Raw genomic sequence first — 19,304 nt, 5'->3', positions numbered from 1 at the left:
CAGGGATACTATAAGAGACTCTGATGTTGTTTTAAGATGACAGATTATTTTTTATCTTTCCCACAAACATAAATTGTAAACCATGGAGTCAGAACTAATCAATGAAATTAGCAGAACTGATCAAGAATATGCCAAACCTCCAAATGAGGTACTTTATAGGAAAAGACAAAATTTGCAATTAGAATTTAACCTCTTGACAACAAAGAAAATGGAACAGCTCATCTTTAAATTGCAACTTTAATACTATGAAGATTGAGAGAAGTCTAATATCTAATCTTAGCTCAACAAATCCAAATGTATGTTCATAGATTAAACTACTCAATACCAGTCCAGAGGCCTCTGTTTGTATTAACAGCATTATTTCAAACTACTTCAAACTAGAATGTGCTACTCGATAAGGATGTCCCCTATCACCATTGCTCTTTGTAATAACCATTGAGCGATTGGCCATTCACTTTCGAAATGTATCAGAAATAAAGGGGATTACCACACAAGGGCTTGAATGGAAAACATTACTGTAAGCAGATGATGTGGTACTGTATATATCAGACCCACGAACTTCCATACCATCAGTCCTCAGTACACTAGCAGAATTTCAAAAGATACCTGGACACAGAGTTAATTTGATTACAAGTGTGCTTTTTTTCATTGAACTCTCTAGCACACAATCTTAGACTGGATGCCTTCCCATTTATTTTAACAAATCAGTTAAAACACCTACGGGTAAACATCACAAGTAAATATAATAACCTTTTCAGCTAAATTTGCTATCTACATGGAAAAAATTAAACAAGATGTGAACAGGTGGGTTACCCCTCCATCTCACACTAGCAGGGAGAATCAATACTGTTAAGAGGAGCATCCTTCCCAAACTTCTATTTCAGCATTTTGATATACATTAACAAATTATTTTTCAAGAAATTAGATTCTATTATAAACTCATTTATTTGGAATTTGAGACATCCACACATTGAAAGGACAACTCTACAACGACCTAAAGCATAAGGGGGCACGGCTCTACCTAACTTTCAATTTTATTACTGGCTGGCAAATATACAAGCTATAAAGACCTGGACATTGACACAAATTGATGCATAAACACAAGCTTGGTCTGCAATATAAATAAAGTCTTGCTGCACTTCTTTATATACCCTACTTTGTGCCTTAGCAAATAAAAATTATCATTAATATACTTATAATCTAATCAATCACTCAGAATATAGAACCAATGTAGGAAGTAGTTTAAGCTAGAGAAGCTCTTACCTGTTCCACCTCAACATGATAATCACCTTTTTCAACCTCAAACCTACACAGTAATTAATCTTTGGAAAATGTCCAGGATTAACACAGTAAGAGATATGCATATAGATGATGTCTTTGGATCTTAAGAGCAATTACTCTTCAAATTTGCTCTTCAAGTTTAACTATTGACCCAATTTTTTCAAAAAACTTTCAATTTAGAAACTTTGCTAAAAGGAACCTGCCCAATCTTCCTCACTTCCCACCCATTTCTATTCCAGAGGCTATACTGGTCAGTCTAGAAGATTCAGATCTTTCACTTAACATCTCTGAAAAGGCATGGAAGGCAGTCATGCATAGAAAATACTTCACCTTCATATGCACAAAGAATTCAATCATGCAACTTAAAATCTTTAATCAAGCACATGCGTCTTATTTAAAATTCTCTGAAATGTATCCAGGGCAAGATTCAGTATGTGAATGCTGCAGTTTAGCTCCAGACTCACTGGGCCTATGTTTTGGGCATGTGGTAAATTAACAACATTCTGAACAAAAATCTTTGAATGCCTATCAGACAGCCTTGGTGTCAATGCCACTCCTAACCCATTAACAACCACATTTGGTATACAGCAGATGGGCTTAATGTGGAGAAGGACAAATTGATTGTAAACGCTTATACACACACTACTAGCTTGTAGACTTACCCTGCTTAACTGGAAGAATCCCAGCAAATCTGTTAAACTGATGTTCTACAGTATATCATTTAAAACTGGAAAAAAATGAAATTCTCCCTTACACTCTAAGGATCTGTTCAGAACTTTTTAAAAATATGGCAAGATGTAATTAATCAAATCTTAGAATAAGTATTTATATCAGGGAAAAGAACATTCTTCTATTTTTGCGGTTTTTTTTTTATATAAATGTTGTCATGTCTTTCTCTTGAGTGGGGCCTGAATTATTGTTTGTTCAGTTTGACATGATTGTATGGAATTTGTTTTTAAAATGAAATCAACTTTAAAAAATAAAAAGAGAGCAGCAAGAGTATGTGATAGTTGCCCCATTCAAATATTATTTATAACATTTGCACGATAAATGACACAGGTCCATATACTGTATAACCTTTCTTTATACTCTTTAATTCTACAACCAAAAATTCTGGAAATTTCAAGCCTTTGCCTCTAATATTATTTTCTCTTGATATTTTTACATATCAAATGGGTCTTGTTCTGTACCTTATGTATTGTTTCATATTCCCAATAAAAGCTAAACTCATATATATGAATTATATATACTTCTGCTATATATACGAGTATGTGTAAAATACAGACTAAGGAGGAAATAAAATCACATATAGTTCTACAAAATCATTTAAAACAGAAATCATTGTGATGTGTTAATTATTTATTATATTTGATGCACAGTACACGGACATCCACCACCACAAAAATCTGGGGAGAATTTACTGCTGAAGTTTTACAGCTGCCTGTACTTCATCTAACAAGGGAATTATCTTTTGAAAATCAGGTTAAAAAACAAGACAACATTTTTCAAACATAAAAGAGACCATTAATTCTCTTTATTTGATAAAGTAATAGTTTGAGGGATAGAGTATTTTTCTTTGGCTTGTGTTCTTTTGTTCTTATATTCTGGTTACCTATGCGTGAAAAGCTATTTGGTAAAGTTTCTAGAATAGTAAAATTATACCTACCAGCTTATCCCACACACGTACTGTACAACTTTATAATTGTAACCCAACACGTGTTATAAATAAGAATGGGTGCTGCAGAAAAATATGAAAGAGACAGAAAAAGATAAAAGGTAATGAAAAGATTTTGGTGCAAAAAATGTTAATTTAATTTATTATTAAGACAGTACTTCAGATTCAGGATAGAGATTATTATGTAAAGCACAGCAAATGGCAAACTTGTTCAAGTGTGAGTACTGTATGTATTCAAAAAAGGTACATTCTAGACTCAGTTATATCAGAAACAATGATCCAGCTACTGAAGTCCTATGAGTTGCAGTTCAAAATTCTAGTGGAAGGTAAATTATGCAAAGGTAGACAGAATTCTAAATGATATCACAAAATGCTTTAAAGAATGTTTTTGTATTGTTAATTTATTCAAGTTTTTTTTCAAGAAATTTTTTTCTTACCTATCATGGCACCAGTGAATGACAATATGTTACATTTTGATCAGATGTGCAAGTAAGAATTTCACTGTTCTTTGTTCACACAACAATGCTACTATTACCACTACTACTATTAGAATTTCTTTCTGTCCATGTCATATATGACCGTGCATGCAAGACTTTATCTTAGAGACTGTGTTGCATGTTGGGCCACAGCAGAAACAGAAAGATGAAACATCTGAACAATATTAAAGGTACTTAAGGTTTTTTATGATTATTTCACAAATTCCTGACATTGTAAACCAATATAATCAGAACTATGTACAATTCAATGAAATATATTTAAGATAAGATTCATTCTCCTAATTTTGGATACAGTATATACAACTACAGGCATCAAGCCAAATCATCCCTAATACAGACACTAGTTCCAATAAATCCACTCTAGATTGCCATCTTCTGTACTTTCTGGTAATTTCTATCCAAGTGCGTACTAATAACTTTTTTAATAATTCTGAACCATTTTTGTTAAGTACAATATGAACATTTCTAGTATTGGGGAAAGAACTAAAAAAATAATGGGGTTGTGGTTTTAATCAGTTGACCAAGAATGGGATAAGCTGTGGCCCTAGTCTGTGCTTGGTGTGTGCTTGGTGTGTTTGTGTGTGTCCTGCGGTGGGTTGGCACCCTGCCCAGGATTGGTTCCTGCCTTGTGCCCTGTGTTGGCTGGGATTGGCTCCAGCAGACCCCCGTGACCCTGTGTTTGGATTCAACGGGTTGGAAAATGGATGAATGGATGTGGCGATACCGAGTGCGAGATTTGGTGGTCTTGAACAGACAACTGCATAAGACATTGGTGGATGTAAGGCCAGTCCTATATTTTATAGAACTTTTTATATAAATCAGGAACCTCTGAAGAAAGATTACAGAAACATGTTTAATTAAAGGTCGACTCAACACACTCTTCCCGTATCCATGTGGGCTTCCTCCCAGTCTATAGACAGGCAGGTTTGCTTGATTGGTAGTGCTAAATTAACCCCTGTTGTGTGTATGTGTTTTCACCTTGCAAAGGTCTGGCTCCCTGTCCAGGGAATGTTTTTGCCTTTAGCCTGATGCTTGCTGGGATAGGCTCAGCTTCCCCATGACCCAGCTAGAGATCAGTTGCAAAAATGGATGGGTGAAATTTCATTACTTTTCATCTACATAAAATGACAGCATGCTGAACTTAATTTTTTACTTTTGAGGTGGAGAATTGTTGCATCATTAGCTGTATATAAATACATTTTCCCACAAGCAAAAAAAAAAAAAAAAAGCTAAAAGTTTGAATGTGTGTGCAGTTCAGGAGGCAATGTGTTTGGCGTCATACATTTGGAAAAGGACCCTCAGGGACAGGCTTTCACATCTTGGCTGATTTGCTTTTTTGTTGCTTCATTCCTAGGATGGAGATGTCATTTTTAATGTAACATGTTTGCTTTTTGGTCATTGAGTACTGAAAGCAATAAGCGATGTGTAAGAAAAACAACAGAAACAAGACAGGCAAACAAAATTAAAAAGAAATGTGTTCCTAATATTGTACTAGGTCTCGCTCATTTTGAATTCTCCACTGTTTCACTTATTCCAGCCTGCAAAATCAAATTATACATGTTGGAGGGGAGGACGAGTATAAGTTAATTTAAAAACTAGAGGAAATATTACACTGTTATGAAAAATGATTATCCTTTGGCAGCTTAAAGTCTCTGAAATATAAGACAGCTAGAACTGGGTCAATTCCACAAGCAAAAGAGATTCACAGGGCACTATTGGAATAATAGCATTCTGATTTATTTGTCATTTGCATAGTTCCCTGCCCACTGGCTTGTTAAACTTGTTACCATAATAAGAAACCATTTATATCCCTTTTAAAAAAGGAACAGCTACTTTGTAATGCTTTAAAACTGCCTTGTAATTTGTTTTACCCCTTTTGCCTCCTTAATTTGTGTTTATTCCAGTGAGATTCATAGCTGAATTAACTTCTAGTGCATAAATATTCTTGTTTTCTATATGAAGCCGGTATATAATATTAACACTCTCAAATGCGTCCCATGTTTATTTTGCTTAGCCAGAGGTTAGGATTCAATTTTGTATTCTAACCTTTGATTTCTTAGCTTGTCTTGAACATTTAATCATATACAGTTTGTAGCTTTCTGAATCAGCCATTTAGCATGTTCTATTTATCTTAGTACTTTTTTATTAATAATATTACATTGCATTTCATCTGTTAAAAAAATGTTTTAATCCCATCTAGACCCGCACATTCTTAGGTGTACATGTGGGATTTCTCCAAGTATTCTAGTTTACTTCCACAACCTAAAGGCATGCAGTTTAGTTTGATTTGTGACTCACATTTACCCTGGCATAATTAAGTGTGGACTTGTATCCCATCCAAGGTTGCTTCTACCTTGTTGTTAGAACAGTAGAACAGTTGTGATGAGAACAGGCCTTTCAGCCCAACAAGTTTGTCCATCCAATTCACCTAGATTGTCCTTGATGCTGGGCAGCAAGGTGGCATAGTGGGTAACGCTGCTGCCTCGCAGTTAGGAGGCCCGGGTTCGCTTCCTGGGTCCTCCCTGCATGGAGTTTGCATGTTATCCCCGTGTCTGCGTAGGTTTCCTCCGGGTGCTCCAGTTTCCTCCCACAGTCCAAAGACATGCAGATTAGGTGCGATGGATGGATGTCCTTGATGCTTCTGGGATAGGCTTTAAATGGTACTGCATAGAATTAGTCAATTGGGTAGAATCAGTGAGTGGGTAGTTTGACTTTGCAACTCCCACAAAGTAATCATTACATCAATATGTAAAAAATAATATAAATTACTTATTGCCCAAAAAGTACAATAACAAACTTATAATGGAATGCTTTTTTAGTGATTTTTAATCCTTTATTTGCCATAACAATTTCCTCTATTAGGAATTTGTCATTTTTTGCATACCCCAACTAACTCTCCAGAGTGTTTTAGGGTCAGAACACAGGGTCAGCTATTTGTACAGTGCCCCCGGTGCAATTGCAGGTTAAGGGCCTTGCTCTAGGGCCCAACAGAGTAGCATTCCTTAGATCACTGTCAGTTACCAGCCGAGATCCTTTAGACACCTTTCCAGTTTGATGGTGTATTAAATTCTACATTGCATTACTTCTCTTGATTTACAACCATATCATCTAAAACAGACTCAGCAAATGAACCTTTTTTTTATAATTATAAACTCATGCAGAGTTCTTTAACAATATTCATGGTAATATTTATTTTTCCTCTTCATAGTAACAAATGGATTATCTCTTTATTAAATAAATATTTGGTACTCTGTCAGATTTTGCAATTATAATACCATTGTTATTTCTGACTATACTTCATGTATCCATGAAGTTACAGTATCAAGCTCTATTAATTCAACACAAAACTGGGGATTATATCCATTGTTGCTTGCAGATGAAGATTCTTTTATTTTTATCTCTGCACATATTCATATATATTTTGAAACCAATGTATTTACAGAAATACCTGCAAGAACACTTGGGGAGCAGGTAAAGCATATCTTGGGACAAATATTTTTTTATGTTTCACATGAAAATAAATTGTAGGAGCAACAGAATAAATTTCTGAAACCAAATATCTCTGAACACTGAGCTCCACAAAAAGAACTGAAGTTACTTACCACAAATGGAATGCAGCAACGGTTATCTAAAGTGCATTTTTCTTACGCAAAAAAATGGAGAACAAGCTAATGAGATGCCAGCCTACCAGGCAGATAAGAAATAGGTTTGGAAAACTATTGCAGGAATTAACAATGCTGAATGCAACAAAGTTATTGTATACACAGAGATATGCTCACTATTTAAAGACCATTATAGGATGTTATACCAATCAGTATGTTATGGAATTAGGTTTTAATGGAATATTTTTAATAAAAGAGAAACACCACCGTTCCAGTCATCGTACAAAAATTAGGTGAATAAATCTTTTAATGTTTGCCAAAGTCTTCTATACTATTAAATCTCTACTGTAATCTACTGTAGAGGAGAAAATTCTACCAAAAACATTGTGCCAGACAAGAAAAATAAAAACATTCAAGAATGCAAGTCCCCTAAATTTTTACCACTAGTAAAAGTAAATGTATTTTAAAGAGAACATGGAGCATGAACAGAGTGATTTCCTTTTTTATTAAACAAGAGTAAAATTAATTTATTAAAGGCAGTCAGTGGCAGTACTATCAAATCTCCAGAATTTCATCAAACTGATAAATATCACTGCAACAAAGGAGCTTCGCCAGTTTTTGCAGTCATTGCATGCAGAAAAAGCCTTTGTTGTTAGAATAGAAAGGGTTTACTTATTCACAGCAGTATGCAGTCAACATCAGGTTTAATTAAACTATTATACTCCAACCTAGAAGCTTCAGTTTATGTAAATATCATCAAATTCTAATTTCTTTGTTTTAGAATGTGGAACCAGACAGTAGTTTTCTTTATTGCCAGTTTGATTGCCTTTATACCATATTCCATCACCTAATTGTATAATTGAAAATTTGAAAATTATAAAGCAATCTTTTGAGTAAATCATATCTCATTATGTAAATAACAGGTTTCTTATATGACTGAAGCCTACACATCATTTCTATATATATGAAATGTAGTGGTGTTCTAAAAAATCTCAGGATGAAAACTTTATTTGAATAAGCTCTTATTTACTCTGAATTGCCTTGCATGTCAGCTTAAACTTGATTAGTTTTCTTAAGTTTCTCACAACAGTTCATCTTAGAATCATGATTACACAACCATTTAAAGAGCTGTTCAAATTTAACTCTATCATTGTTTTAGAATATGTTAAAACAGGATCTTGTCAGTTAGTCCTGTCTTTATCTGATATTAGGTGAAGAAATTATTTTTTTAAAGTATATATCCTCCCAAATTTGTAAACCTTTCTGAAAACATGTCTTTACTTTGGGTTATTGATTGTTGATTCATGGGAAAAAATGGGAAATTTATCCATTTAGAATTACATCAACCAATATTGTGCAGAAAGTGAAATGGTCTGAAAACTATCTAAATGTTCTGCTTCACTTGAACAGTTGTGCCTCAGATGTAGCCTTTCCTGAAAACATTTATTTTACTACATGAAAGTTTCAGACTTGGATAAAAAGAAAGCAGTTGTAACCTTTATTCATTATGTACTGCACATTATACATTTTATTTTTCTAGCTTCATTAAATATGTGGGTGGTATCTTCAGACTATATCAGTGTTTTAACAAAAGTGCATCTCAAGATTAAATTAGACAAAAAATGAATGATTGATATCACCAGATAATACAGACTCTTTCGGTTAACAACATCATACTCAATTGATTCAGATTATCTAAAATATATCTCAGTTAAAATCCTGTTTGACAAGCACTTGCCTCACTGGATCACATACAGCGGGTATGTTCCGTTCTCCGACTAAATTATGTCATGTCTTGACTTATTGATCAGACAGTCCTGGGGTCAAAATAATCCCTCTTCTTCTTTAGTATAACATTTGTTAGCTCTGTTTGGTATTACATTTGATGGGATACGTGTTTCCTTGAGTGTCTAGAAAGGCATAATTAAATAAAATGTATTATTATTATGATCATTTTTAAATGATCAACCTATTCGGGTACCTTATTTATCACTGCCACCGCACCATCTTGGCTTGCTCAACTGTAAAGAAAAACACATGTATTTCATGATTAAAATCAGATTTTGACTTTAATCTTGTTGGTAATATTGTGATTAAGGTCAAAATGTCAAGATTAAATGTAATCACAAGTTCCATAACCTTGTGACCTGTATAAACAGGAGAAAATAACTGAAAATGGTGTTCATCACATTTAGTGCAAATGTGTTTCAGAAGTGGTTTCAATAATTCAGAAATACTAACTCTTTTAGGCCAGTTAGCACATAAACATAATTAGCATAAGAACTTGGAGGAATCTGTGCCAAAAATGTCCTTTGTTTAGGTGGAGGAATCATACAAATTTAGATGAAGTAGCTACCCTTTTTGAGAAGAGAAATTGTCGCTAATGGACAAAAGCATATCAGTGTTTACACCTGTGAGCAATCCATACAAGGTGTGTTGTTAAACAAGACATGGCAAGGCAGCTGATCAAGCTAATTGACTCTAAAGGTTTGGAGTTTAGGCAGATGTGACAAATGATAAGAAGGTACTATCACAGCCAGGGCTGTGTTTCCCAAAAAATGATGAATGTTATTAATTAACAAGCAACTTCAAGATACATGTCCTTAACATATAAAAATCACCTTCACTTGGATTTTTGTCTTTTGCCTTATACAGTATTCCATATTGCAATCTATTGTTTGAATATTCCAGATCCAACAAGAATAACTCCCTCCTGAAAAATAATTTTCCCATTTGCCTTAAGGAATAAAATAGAAAAATGTTGTTTTGCATTTTCATCTCTTTTTCAAAGCATTAGTATTTGAAAAGAAATCAACTCAGCAATTCATATGTCCATCTATTCATTTTCTGATCCTCTTATGACAAGGTGCTACTCCATTCCAAGATAAACTCATTAACACATCCACACTTGCACATACTGGCCAGTTTAGATTCACAAATTACTCTAACATGAATGTATTTTAGGATGTTGGGTGAAAGATGTGGTATGTGTTGGAAAAGTCCACAGATACACAGAACATACTAACTCCATGCAGTCGATAACTGGGATAAAACTGCAAACCAGTCTCATGCTGCCGAGAAAAAAAATGTAACATCAGTATCACTGCATTGCACCGAGCATTTTATAACTAATTAAAAATGTTTTTGCAGATGAGTGAATTAATATCTTTGTAACAACTTGCTTTGTTATAAAGCATTCATTTAGCATGACAGAGTCTTCCTATTACATGTTACAAGAGATGGGTTTTAATGGTTTCTCAGCTTGGGAAGCTACAAAGCAACATGATTTCTCCCGAGCACTGGCGTCATGTCCCTAACCTGCTGGTTCTGGTGGAGTGATTTTAAGCCTCTGGGGTCTAACATCCCAGTATTGATGTGTCAGTTACATAGTAGGCCTGCTCTATCCTATTGTAATTTCTGCCTTTTGAAATGTCTTATTTCCTGATGTACCCTGCTGACAAGAGTCCGCCTGAGAGCGGTCAGTATGAGACCTACAGACACTAGACACCTGAAAAGAGCCTTTGAGGTTCTCATTGTAATCCAACCCCTGCCAACACTGGTAACAAAACAGATCCCAGCTTGAGTTACGCCAGCCTTTTCAGTGAGCCACTCTTCCCAAGCCTGGACATGGCTGGCTGCCCTTCCAAGAACCAGTAAAATGTTCCACAGAATGTCCTGTTTCTAGCAAATGAAAGGCTTGATTTCTGACCTGTTTTTAAGTGTGGCTTTTTTTTTTTTTTTAAAAAAACAGGAACCCAGATGGGGACGTAAGGCCTTGGTGTTATATTGCTGACCATGATGATGGAGTTTACTGGAAGTACTGTGATATTCCTACCTGCCAAAGTGAGTGCACACACATAAATATATTTTTAATTATAGCAATCATGTGTTAATGTGCCAGACTTCAAAAATGTTTCATCAGGAAGGGTGGAGTTTCTGAATTCATCCTTATTAGTCCATTAGGTGGTCCATAGCAAAGAAGCTGAGCTTCTGAATTTGTAAACAGAAATATATTTATCCTGGCCTTTATAAACACTTAGAGATAGTAATTTTCCTCCTTCAGGGTTTGGGAATTAAAGGTTAGTCCTGTCATTGTTATCGTCTGTTTAATCTCAGTTAATTGGAGTGATATTACTCCCTAAAGACACTGAATGGAAAGGTAGGTGCAAAATACAGGAAGTCCCAGTCAGATATGGGAACTCCTAATTAACTCAATGGACACCCTGAAAAATCTAAATTATGGGAGTATCTCAAAAACCTTCTACAGACATGTTATAGTGTCAGAAATCACCCATTGCCAATTGCAGAATTGGTGAGAAAATAAGGTAGCTGATTGTAGAATGGAAGGCAACTGTCTGCAAGCACCTCAAAGGCTGGACAGATTGAGATGCTTGAGTGGCAATGAAGGGGACCTTGGAGACTTTTATAGGAATCAAATAAATTTAGAGCCCCACCCAGGCTTTTACTCTTTTCATGTGTGGTGCATCACCTCAGTGATGTTAAAGATTGTGATGGTGATTGCTGATACCATGATACTGGCAGTGTTTGCATTGGGAACAGAATAAGGCTAGTCATGTCGTAATCCTAGTACACATTTCTCATGACCTGTAAAAACAGGAAAGTGAAGTTCATCAGTGTCATTAGGCTCTTTAGGATGTGCTGTTGCTCAACAAAAAAAAAAACATTATTTTGATGAACCTGTGGCAGTGCTATCAAGAGGTCTTTATTTCCAAGTAGTCTGCAAAAGTACACATGGGCTGTCAAGAATCATCCATACCTTGAAAAGAGTCTGCTTGGCATATATATCATAGGGAGTCAGCCTTGCTTGAAGCGTGTACTTTAAAGAATTCCACTCAGCCATCTCTACAGAGAGCTCATTTTTCAAAGTTTATTAACATATAGAATTATTATTCCAACAAAAAAATAGCACCAGTTTCCAAAAGTCAATCCTTATATGCTGCCACTAGAAAAGGTTTGGGTTGGGTAGGTTTCAAAAGCTGGACACAGTGATCTGATCATCTATCCCTCAGCAATTGTCATCTGCAATTCGGCACTGTCCCAGCTGGCAGCTGCAGAGCTGCCCAGTCGTTAGTGAGAGCCTGCACATATTGTGTGCCATTTTAATTTTTAATTAGACTGACAATGACCTACTTCCCACAGATGGCCTTTTCAGTTCGGTACTCAAGATAGGTGGTATTTTTTTGCTAAGTTATCCCCTGTAAAACACGTGAATGCATGCTGTATGATGTGTCAGCTTTTTCCTGAGTATATCAATATATTGACATTTAGCATTCTGACATCTACCTTCCACTGTTTACTGCTGCAGCATGACCTTCAATCAGATGTGCTTGCCCCTACAAATTTTAATTATGATAAAAGATGTGGGTCAGGGGGTCCCTTTGGTTAGGGTTAAGTCTATTGTTTTAAGTCATATTTATTGATTAAACTATTCCTCATTTTGTGGCCAAGTTGTTCAGATCTGAACTGACAGGCTTTTCCTGTAGACAGGAATCCTAATATTTGCTCGACTTATAAATGAATCGAGTTTTTTTGCAATACACAGGCCTGGTCCACAATAGAAGTAAAATCTTGCAGTACTTCTTTATATTCCCTGCATTGTGCCCCAATAAATACAAGTTATCGGCAGTATACTAATAACCCAATTGTGCTTCACTCACTCAGAACATGGAACCAATGTAGAAAGCATTTTAAGATGGAGAATCTTATCTGTGGCACCCCTGCATGTGAACCACCTTTTTCAACCCTCACAAACATATGCAGTTTTTAATATCTGGAAAACATTTGGGATTAAATTGCTTAGAGATCTTTATATAGACAACATCTTTGCATCCTATGAACAATTACATTCCAAATTTAACTTTCCAGCAACACATTTCTTTCACTATCCTCAAATTAGAAACTTTGTTAAACAGAACCTGCCTGATTTTCCCCATCTTCCACCTTACTCTTTGCTGGAAAAGATATTGCTCAGTCTTGAGGACTCAGACAGCATTTCTGCAATATATAAAAATATTTTACAATTCCTCCCTTTCAAAGATCCAAGAGGACAATGGGAAAAAGATCTATCACTCAACATCTCAGAAAATGTGTGGAAGGTAGCAATGCAGAGAATTCACTCGAGCTCCATATGGGCAAAGCAAACAATTATTCAACTCAAAATTATATACCGAGCACATCTGTCTCGCTTAAAGTTGTCCAAAATGTTTCCAGGGCAGGATCCAACTTGCGAATGCTGCAATCAAGTCCCAGCCTCACTGGGTCACATGTTTTCAGCCTGCACCAAATTAACACCATTCTGGACAAAAAATTTTAAGTGCCTTTCAGACAGCCTTGGTGTCACAATCCCTCCTAACCCATTAACAGCTGTGTTTGGTGTTCTTCCAGATGGGCTTAAAGAGGAGAAGGACAAACAAACTGTGATTGCCTTTACTATGCTATTGGCATGTAGACTTATTTTGTTAAACTGGAAGAATCCTAACTATCCCCTTTTAAGTCAGTGGGTAACTTGATTGTTTTATGCTATTTGAAATTGGAAAAAATCTAATTCTCACTTAGAGGATCTGTGCAGAACTTTTTCAAAACCTGGCAGGATCAAATCAATAATATTTTAGAAGTATCTCTTAAAGCACTGAGGAAGCAGATTCTCTTACCATTTCTTTTCTTCTTCATTTATCTTTATCCACCTATTAAACTCATCAATTTATTTATTTTACTAGCTTTAAGTTTTATTCTGTTGGCCATACTCTCTTTCTCAGGGGTGGGGGTTGATTTATTTTCAATCCTATTTTTTGTAAAAATGTAGCTATTTGTATGGAATGATTACAATAAAATCAATAAAATAATAAAAAAAAAAAAAAATCTGTTATCATTCATGTTTAATCGAGAAACGAGCACAAGTCCATTGTGGGGCAAACTCAAAAACATTCTCACTTATTCACCTAACACACACTCACCTAAAGGATTATTAGGATCACCTGTTCAATTTCTCATGAATGTAATTATCTAATCAACCAATCACATGGCAGTTGCTTCAATGCATTTAGGGGTGTGGTCCTGGTCAAGACAATCTCCTGAACTCCAAACTGAATGTCAGAATGGGAAAGAAAGGTGATTTAAGCAATTTTGAGCGTGGCATGGTTGTTGGTGCCAGACGGGCCGGTCTGAGTATTTCACAACCTGCTCAGTTACTGGGATTTTCACGCACAACCATTTCTAGGGTTTACAAAGAATGGTGTGAAAAGGGAAAAACATCCAGTATGCGGCAGTCCTGTGGGCGAAAATGCCTTGTTGATGCTAGAGGTCAGAGGAGAATGGGCCGACTGATTCAAGCTGATAGAAGAGCAACTTTGACTGAAATAACCACTTGTTACAACCGAGGTATGCAGCAAAGCATTTGTGAAGCCACAACACACACAACCTTGAGGCGGATGGGCTACAACAGCAGAAGACCTCACCGGGTACCACTCATCACCACTACAAATAGGAAAAAGAGTCTACAATTTGCACAAGCTCACCAAAATTGGACAGTTAAAGACTGGAAGAATGTTGCCTGGTCTGATGAGTCTCGATTTCTGTTGAGACATTCAAATGGAAGAGTCAGAATTTGGCATAAACAGAATGAGAACATGGATCCATCATGCCTTGTTACCACTGTGCAGGCTGGTGGTGGTGGTGTAATGGTGTGGGGGATGTTTTCTTGGCACACTTTAGGCCCCTTAGTGCCAATTGGGCATCGTTTAAATGCCATGGGCTACCTGAGCATTGTTTCTGACCATGTCCATCCCTTCATGACCACCATGTACCCATCCTCTGATGGCTACTTCCAGCAGGATAATGCACCATGTCACAAAGCTCGAATCATTTCAAATTGGTTTCTTGAACATGACAATGAGTTCACTGTACCAAAATGGCCCCCACAGTCACCAGATCTCAACCCAATAGAGCATCTTTGGGATGTGGGGGAACGGGAGCTTCGTGCCCTGGATGTGCATCCCACAAATCTCCATCAACTGCAAGATGCTATCCTATCAATATGGGCCAACATTTCTAAAGAATGCTTTCAGCACCTTGTTGAATCAATGCCACGTAGAATTAAGGAAGTTCTGAAGGCGAAAAGGGGTCAAACACCGTATTAGTATGGTGTTCCTAATAATCCTTTAGGTGAGTGTACATATTTTTGGGTGGCAGGATAAAATGAGTACCCAGAATTAAAGTGTGCAGCAGACACTGTTGGAAAAAGCAAACAGCACACAGACAACAATCAAATAACAAACTCTGTAGCACTGCTAACAACTGCTTTGAAACTACAAACTGGGATTTGTCTTAAGGAAGCAGTTACAGACATTAATGAGTACATGGAGGGTGTGACAGACAGTATCACATTGTGCACAAATAACAGTGTGTCAACTAAACTACTATGGGTTTTTCCCAACCAAAAACCAGGATTCAACAGAGATATAGTATATGTGACAGACTAAGAGAGGCCTTTATCTCTGCTGACACAGAACTGTACAAATCGTCAAAATATGTACTGGAAAAACTTATTAGGTAGGCTAATAGGGTCTATAATGTTAAAACCAAGCACCAGTACAATAGTGCTGATAAAGGCTCTGGTATACTCTCCAAGTTACTCAGCAAGAGCATTGAATAGGGTTAACTCTCTCTCTAGCAAAGCTTCAGGACCAGACAGATGGTAACCAGGGGTGCTAAATATTTCTGCATTAGAGTTGTCTGGAGTTTTCACTGAAATCTTCAACTCATCCCTAGAACAGGCAACCATCTTACAGATTTTCAAAAAGATCATCATTGTTCTCATGCTCAAATTACCCAGAGTTACATGTCAGAATGTTAAGCACTCCATTGTCCACACCTCAGTGGCCATGAAATCTCTAGAAAAACCTGTGAAGTCATACATTAGCAGCATGACTCTGGACCCCCTGCAGGTAGCTTACCAGCCAAGCAGATCTGTGGATGATGCTCTATTACATATCTTCCACACTGCTTTTCATCTCCTGGATAGTCACAATATGTATGTTAGGATTCTGTTTATTGTCTACAGCTCAGCTTTTAAAACAATTATCCCTTCCAAATTGGTTGCACCAAGAGACCTGTGCCTGCCTAATTTCATCTGTAACTAGATATTAGACATTTTAACAGACAGAAATTAGGTAGTTGGGACTGGCAACAGAACATTATCACCACTGATGGTGGACAATGGCACTCCACAAGACTGCTGTCACTGAGGCCAAAGCTGTACTTGTTATTCACTCTTGACTGCTCAGCCAGATTTGACACTAATCATATAATTAAATTTGCTGATGACACCACAGTCATTGGTCTAATTACGAATGATGTTGAGACTACATACTTTCAGGAGATAAATAGTCTGGCTAAATGGTGTCAAATCAACAACCTCACCTTGAACATAAACAAAACTAAAGAAATGATTCTAGACATCAGTAGTGGACAGCTGAACCCACTCATCAGTTTGCATTGAAGGTGTAGTGATGGAGAGCGTGGACAGTTACAAATTTCTGTTTCTCCACATCTCAGAGAAACTAATCTGGACACATGGTCACTGCCATCTTTACAAAAGCGCAGCAGCGCCTTCACTTCCCCAGATACTTGAGGAAGTGTGGTATGCGGAAACTAACACTTGTAAACTTCTAATGCAGTACTTTTGACAATATATTGAAAGAAACCAGGACGGTTCACAGTCTAGGAACACCACAGCCCAGGAAAAGAGATCACTACAAAGGATAGTGAGGTAGACATGGTGTATCACTGGCTCTGTTCCTCCCACAATGGAGTCCATATACACCAAACGCTGCAGAAACAGGACCGATGCATTTTGTGTGTGGCCCTGCTCACCTTGAGCACAACTGAGGTCAGGCTGTGAGGTATGCTAGCATCTTTGACAATACAGGTCGGGCCCATGCTACCAGGTCCCAACATGAGCCTCTGGAACCCACCACTGCTGATAATGTTTCCAAGCAATGAGCTGAGCAAATGAAGACACCACATAAAGCAAGAGGAAGGTGAAACAGTGCTCAATGCTAACAAAAATGTCCAGAAAATTGTGCAGTGTGAAGTTCCATAAATAAGTAAATAATCTATAAAACAAAGTGTTGTGGAGGTTAAAAACCGAATAAATACAGGCATTAAAACAAGGTTAAAACATGGGTAGAAACAGTCTTTAAAAACTTGAGGCCGGTGCACTCCTTTAATGTAGCCTTCTCCTCAGCTTCTACTATAACACATTATAAAACCTAGGAAGTCTTGATTCAAGAACAGTTTTCAAACCTCTGCAAGGCATTTTTTCAATAACGTGAAACTGTACTTTAACATACAATAAACATACAATAACATGCTGCCTAGTAACGTAAGTGTTCTGCTGTGTATTTTTTATCGTCTTGTACTTGTTTTGTTGTATTGTATATGGGTGATCTGTAGTACGTGTCATGTACCTGACTGAACAGATCAAGAATTCCTGTGCACCTCTGTACAAAAAGCAAATAAACAATCTCGCTTTCTCAACTGCTCTACCATGCTTCCACCATCATCAATATGAAAATGAACAACAAATGGGCAATTTATAGGAAAGATAATTAATAATATTAGTTTAAACTTTCATAGTTATGTTTGCCCAAGTGTGCAGACCCTTGACAATGGAATGTTGCATGTGATTTGTTATTTGAAATTCTGAGTGAGTGGTTTGTGTCTTTTGGCTGGCATCCTTGACTCGTATCTGAAGCAATAGGCACCATCTGCTCATTTGTGCTATAATTTACATGATGGATTTTTAATGTAATGATTTACTGGAAAAGTTCTGCCTCAGTGAATTGTAGCTTTGAGTGTTCTGCTGTTTCACTTTTTAGGACAGCATTGTGACACAACTTTTCCTTGTGCCAAAAATTATCACACAAATGTTACTGTTTAAAACTGAGTACTTTAATATATAATAAGAAAAAAATGCTTTGTTACTTGATAAATACAGGACCAGGCATATTTAAAGGAAATAAAATTATTTAACCATGCTAGGAAAAAGTGAATAAAGTACGAGAACAAAACCAGTGTGTCTTGGATTATAAAAAAAAACTTCAGCCATTATGTAATCCTATTATAGGGATGTGTCAGGTGGGAGAGTAAAACAGATTGCTGCAACATTGGTGTTAGGTATTCACTGAAGATTGTGACTTTATGTGGGAAAGAACGCGACACTTCTCAGCCTTACTATTTTACCATGATTGAGCTGCTCCACAGGTAACATTTATATTAACTTCCCCATTCTACCATAGTGGTTCCTTGCTTACTTATAGTACACTTTAGAGACCTTCAAATCTCGACTTAATGTTACTTTGGAGATACTGTGAACAGGATTGGTGTACCTAAAGACCGAATGACCTGTTATTGTCACAATTGTTCTAATGTTCTTTCATTTTGTCAGTGACAATAATGACCCCTATATGTTTATTTTGTCAGATGTTGGGCTGTTAGCATGACAGCCTGTTAACTAGATTGTACTAGAACTTACTACAATTAAGTTAAATTAATTTGAAGCAAAGAGAAGTTGAGTGGTACTTTGAATTGTTTGCAACCAAAAGAAAATCAACATGCTTTTCTAAAACAAACATAATAACTTTATGGAATTGTCTTTGCAAATATATTCAATGGGGATGCATTGTGCATATAGCCACCACAATGTATGATTTTCTAATTCAAATAATTAAACATAAAATATTATTACTTATAATTACTGCATAGTAACATGAGCACAGCAAGTGGATGTGTGGATGTATAGATTTCGAGTGTTTCTGGTAATAAAATTGTTTACTTGGCTGAATTAAAATCAGTTTAATTTTTAGAATGACATTCATAGTAGCTTAGTTAAGAGATTTAAATACAAAATGGCACAAAGTAATTAGAAGTAGTATTGTAGAACTGAAAAACACAGAAATATAAAAATGTTATTGGAATTGGAACAGCTGAACAACAGACTGGTGTTTAAACATGACAAGAACTTTGTAAGATCTAAGCTTACATCTCACAGTGTAACACAGATCTAGATCTCTTCACAAAGGAGAGCTGTTAAACTTATTTTTATTTTTTGGGAATATTGTCATTTGTAGTTATTTTTGTATTTATTTGGTGAATCTTTAAGTTAGAAAAACAGTGTATAAACAGTATGAATTATGTTTTTACATCTTTTTTGCTAAACAGTCAAACTAA

General features: G+C 36.2%; 1 protein-coding gene across 1 annotated transcript in view; it reads left to right on the top strand.

The window, feature by feature from the left end:
• The window catches only part of kremen1 (kringle containing transmembrane protein 1), a 134,270-nt gene that overhangs the window by 77,246 nt on the left and 37,720 nt on the right, over nt 1-19,304 (top strand). The window contains exon 3 of the mRNA XM_039771416.1: nt 10,807-10,898. Coding sequence (XP_039627350.1) covers nt 10,807-10,898 — 92 coding nt within the window. The remainder of the gene's footprint in view (nt 1-10,806; nt 10,899-19,304) is intronic.

Source organism: Polypterus senegalus, chromosome 12 (assembly GCF_016835505.1).
Source record: "Polypterus senegalus isolate Bchr_013 chromosome 12, ASM1683550v1, whole genome shotgun sequence".
In the NCBI taxonomy this organism is placed as follows: Eukaryota; Metazoa; Chordata; class Cladistia; order Polypteriformes; family Polypteridae; genus Polypterus; species Polypterus senegalus.
Note: the sequence above shows the minus strand (reverse complement) of the source record. Positions and strands in the feature narration are given on the sequence as shown.